This window comes from Coffea arabica, chromosome 11e (assembly GCF_036785885.1).
Source record: "Coffea arabica cultivar ET-39 chromosome 11e, Coffea Arabica ET-39 HiFi, whole genome shotgun sequence".
Classification (NCBI taxonomy): domain Eukaryota; kingdom Viridiplantae; phylum Streptophyta; class Magnoliopsida; order Gentianales; family Rubiaceae; genus Coffea; species Coffea arabica.
The window spans coordinates 16,509,465-16,514,739 of NC_092331.1; the positions used below are offsets into that span (position 1 = coordinate 16,509,465).

Sequence of the window (5,275 nt, forward strand, 5' to 3'; positions counted from 1 at the left end):
TATATTAAGTCACAAGGATATTTATGGTGCTACTGAGATTTTTTGGGCTTTAAAATTCACTCTTTATAATTTTTTGGTTGCAAGTTTTTTTTATGATTTGTTGTTGATTATGTTTGATAATGGGTCTGTAGTTGAAAAGAATAATTTGGATCTTACATTAAGTGTAGTGTGTAGAATAATATACTATTTTTTGATATTATCTATGATTTGATCCCTGATAATAAACAGCAAAATTTAGTATTTTTCTTTAATATGTGGACTGGTAGTAGATTAATTAAATAATATAGTAGATGAGGACAATGATAGAATCATATTATTTTCACTCTCCTGATATCACTTTTTAATTGCCAGTTGGACCTAGATGTTACAAGAGAATTAACCACAAGGAAGAATAGTGTAATTTTTGAAACCTAAAGGGTGGCTAGTAAAATAGTTATAAATCTCAAAGGAGGTTTCTAAAATTATCCCAATTTTAGTAGCAACAAAGTTATTATTATTATTTTTTTTTAGGCAACAACCAGCAATAAGGTGTTAAAATCATTAAAAGCAAAGAGCAGACATCAATTCAGTACGAGTAACTGCAAACTAATTTACCGATGAATCCGACATAGTACCGAATAGAACCAGATATTGCATTCTACAACAAATAGGTTTCTCAGAATGTTTGACTTCGTATTTGCAGCAAACTGGTAAAGGCAAGTAAAGGCTGGGCTAAATCTTCATTTTCAACAACACACAGAGAGACCCATCTGTCAATTGCCCAAGCTCTAGTGACCGTACTTCTGGAACTCCAACTCACTGTTATCTAATGGGCAAACCTGGCGTGTCTTGAGCCATCTGCTAATACAGTGGAAGTGAAAAGCATGATTGCAAACACCCCAAGCAACTGTGCATTCCTCGCTAGTAGCACTGGATTGATTAGCTTGACACTCGATGCAAAGATCCATAATATGATTCCTGCAAATTGCACAGTTATCCACCACGATATCCCAAGCCCAAAGAGCGACGGCGTTCCACTTCTTGATCTCGAATCGCTTGGCTTTCTTACCAGAAGTTGAGGTGGACACCGTGGAGGATGAAGGTCCGGCTCCGCTGGACCCTTCTCCAGCCGGAACCATGGTGACTTCGGTGTCAAGAGATGCCATTGGGTTGGCTCGAAGAGAGCTCTCTTCGCGAGTAGCAACAAAGTTAATTCTGTCAGATCAGTTAACATATGTCAACTCGCTTGCACTATCTCTTGTTCCTTTGTTGCCCCTAATTAAGGGTGTGTTTAATAATTTTACTTAATGCTAAAAATTAATTCATTCAAAACTTCTTTTGAATTTGGCATGTTTGATAAATGAAATATCTTACCACTTAATTTATTAAGTACTATTTAATTTCTGTTCAAAATTTTAGGCCATTTAGGATCTGTTTGATAACTCTACTGCTAAAATTTATTCATTCTGAGCCTTTTGAATCAAGCATGTTTGATAATAGAAATGCCTTACCACTTAATTTATTAAGCATTGCTTAATTTGTGTACAAAATTTTAAGTAAAAATTTTCAGTGAATCTTAGGGTTGGCAATTTTCAACATAATTTGAAAACACGATATGAACCTAATACGAAATTAATATGTTTGGGTTGAGACTTCGTGGGTTCAGATTAGAATTGGGTCGAACATGATGAACTCGAAAAAAAAAAACAGATCGAATTCAGGTCGCTTATGGGTTGACCCAATAACCCGTTTATGAATTACAATAATTTAATAAATATCAAAATATTTTATCTAACTAAACTAAGTTATTCTCTTTTTTTTTCCAAAGGCATTAACCACTTAATTCTAAATGAATTTGTTTAACTTGTGTGAAGTTGAAATTGTTATGTTTGGACAAATGATATATTACATTATTTTCTATTTTATAGTATTTTAATTTATTTTAGATCTGGTTTCGGATAAAATAATTTTACAGTGTTCTAATTTATTTCAGATTTGGTTTGGGATTGTTTTATCGAGATTTTTAATACTTGATTATGTAATTAGCCTTGTGCAACATTGGTTCTATTAGACAGTGATAAATTAGTAAATTGAAATTATGTTTCAAATCATTCGGGTTGACCCACCCACCCGAAATTTTCGGGTTCAGGTTAGGATACCTGAACTATTTTAGGTTGGTGGGTTGTGTTTGGATCAACAAGTTATTTGTTATACCCGAGTCTCGAGCCAACCCATCAACCTATTTCTGACTTGATTGCTATCCCTAGTGAATCTTCTGAATTGACTACCAAGCTATACCTTTCACATATACAATACACTCTCATACTGTTCTTGCACACGATACACGTTTGTTTTCTTTATGTTTGACACGCACATAGACACATACACATGGACACACTCTCTTACAGACAATGTACATATTTAGATACCACCTCTAAATTATTTCATTATTTTCTCTCTCTCTCTCACACACACATTTTTCTTTTTCTCCAAACACTCAAATAAATGCAATTCTTTTAAAAATATAAACACAATATTTGTGTGATATTTCAATTCAGTATTATAATCCAGTTAATTATTAAAAAGATATAATTTAAACAATTTAGCAACTTAATGCTTATAGCAATTAATTTTCAAAATTCAGAATTTTAATTTATCGAATAGGCTCTTCATATATTAAGCACTATTAATTTGTGTACAAAATTTTGTACTCAATATTTTGATATATTACACTTCTCACATATATAACACATTTTCATACATGTTTTAACACAAAGTGCACATTTGTTCTCCTTTTGTTTGACATACATATATGCATGCATACACACAATGACACATAAATACACATATTTAGTATACTATCTCTAAATTATTTCATTATTCTCTCTCTCTCATACACAGACACACTTTTCTTTCTCTCCAAATACACAAACAAAGACAATTATTTTTAAGATAAAAAAATATTATTTGTTCGACATTTCAATTCAATATTGTAATTTACTTAATTACCAAACATATATATATTAATCAATTCAGCAACTTAATATATTCAGTACTTAAATTTTAGATTTTAGAATTCAAATTTCAAACTTAAGTTTTATCAAATAGGCTTTAAGTCTGTAACCAACCAATAGAATATTCCTTATGTTAGCTTCAACTAATTTTTACCATAATTATTAGTCAAATTCATAATGCATCTGCCCTCTCACTGATAACTTAAAAGTCTTACATAGGTTTCAAATGAATATATGCACTAGAATAAGAATAGACGATATCTATTTTTTAGGCAAAATAACTCTTTTCATTAAATAAGGAAGGAACGGTTTCTAATAGCAAGAAAAGTTGCCCTATACAAGCACAATAGAACAAGAACCCATGCTATATGGAGAATAAATCCTATAGCTATACAATATTAAACTAAGGGAAAAAATCTACTAACCAAAATTCCATCCAATGCTAACTTCCAGTTATTACATGTCCTTTGCACCTTTTGCCAACCTGCTACAGTTTGCCTAACAGTAGAAATGACATCCTTATACTATATAAGAATGAGTTGTGGTCAAAGGGGTTTTGAATTTCAATCGGATGGATAGGAATTTTTGGGAATGTGAAATATTGTATAGTTCTTTTAAAACTTTTGGTACAACTGAGGGCAGCATGTGTTTAGGCATATTTACCGAAATGCCCTTACTTTGGTACATTTAAAGCTCTGATTTATAGAGACATTTGGGTATTTCTAAAATATTAAATTATTTTGCAATCGTTTTTGCATCAAGTACAACTCATATAAGCTTATGTATTGGTATAATTACTAAAATGGTGTTATAGATACATTTAATTCAAGTGTGGCTTTTGTTGCGCAATTAACACAAAGAAATATTAACATGTTGTGCAATTAACAAGTTGCTATATGAATTGCTAGAACAAAGCTTGTACTTAAGTCCAAGCTTTTATATAGCAAAATAAAAGAAACATAACCGATTAATTTCCTATGTCTTTTGGTTGGGGTCGTTGATACATTAGTTGCTATTAGTACAATTAATTATAGCTGAGAGCAGTGACAATTTCTTTTTATGCCCTTATTTAGGTTTAAGACCTCCAACAAAATAGAATTAAGAAAGAAACCTACTTAGGATCTTGGCAGGCTCTTCATTGAATGGTATTGAGTATTTATAATGGGAAATTATAGCAATTACTACACCATGGCCAAATGATTGATCTTTGTACTTCTTCTGTTACTTTGTTGGCTTTCTGTTTCTCTGTGTTATTGCTTTTTGAGAAATAGAATCCATGAGGATGTTTTCGCATTGTTATGGTTTCTCTCTGGGACTGAGGTTAGTTGTTTCTTTTCCTTTTAGCTGATCACTTTTTTGTAAATTATGATTTACTGGATTCTATTTGCTGCAAATTTGTGCTGGCTTTTTAGGCAAATTTTGAAGTTAAATAAATATATTGTAGTACACAACTGTAAGAATTGCTACAAATCTTGGTCAATGTGTGTTTCTTTGGATATTATGTTTAATTGATCAGAACTAAAAAGGAATCTGCGTTATCTTAATGTCACGTATTCCTTTGTCTGAAACAACTTATATCTGCTCTTAGGCGATTTTCAATTGACATCTGTAGAAACCTTTTGGAAATAGTAAAATTTTAAAAGCATTGATAAAGCAAATTGTACAAGTGTGTGCTACAATTAGAATGTAATATTATTAGCTTTGTCATATTTGATGACTATTTCTTTCTAGAATGTACTATTATTAGTCCAATGAAAAATTCTCTCTAATCACAGGTACCAAACACCTGTGCAATACGTGGGCATTCCCCCCTATGTTGTATAGCATAATCAACACTTGACACCTTACTATTGAACTACCTTTGATTGCACTCACACCAAAGAAAGTAAATGGAAGCCCCAAGAGCCAAGCTATTGACTGTATGTTGCTTAAATATAAGCCAAGGTATAAATGCATATCTAGGAATGTGTTGCTTAAACCACACCACTTTGTACTACTCAACATTCACTCTATGTTCTCTCAATGAAGCAATAGCAGACTCTATGGTCAATTTTCCAATTTTGTCACGCAACCATCTGAATGTATCATCCTCCCTAGGCAAAGGTACACAAGCAGAAAGAAGATTATGAATCAAATCCAAGCACCTGCATTCATAATTGAAGCCAATCTTGCATTCTTTGAACTATTAAATTGCCTAATAACATCAGACCTATAATATTGTTACAGAGGTCCATGTGGATGCCATGAATCTTGCCATGTATGAATAGTATGACCATTGCCTA

General features: G+C 32.0%; 1 protein-coding gene across 1 annotated transcript; it reads right to left on the reverse strand.

Moving 5' to 3' along the window:
- Nucleotides 1-711: 711 nt before the first annotated feature.
- On the reverse strand, nucleotides 712-1,166 carry LOC113719535 (RING-box protein 1a-like). The gene has a single exon (XM_027244754.2). The coding sequence runs from the start codon at nucleotides 1,143-1,145 to the stop codon at nucleotides 768-770; it is 378 nt and encodes a 125-aa protein (XP_027100555.1). The 5' UTR covers nucleotides 1,146-1,166; the 3' UTR covers nucleotides 712-767.
- Nucleotides 1,167-5,275: the final 4,109 nt, after the last annotated feature.

Coding starts and splice junctions, on each gene's coding strand:
- LOC113719535 (XM_027244754.2), bottom strand. CDS start 1,145: ATGGCATCTCTTGACACCGAAGTCACCATGGTTCCGGCTGGAGAAGGG.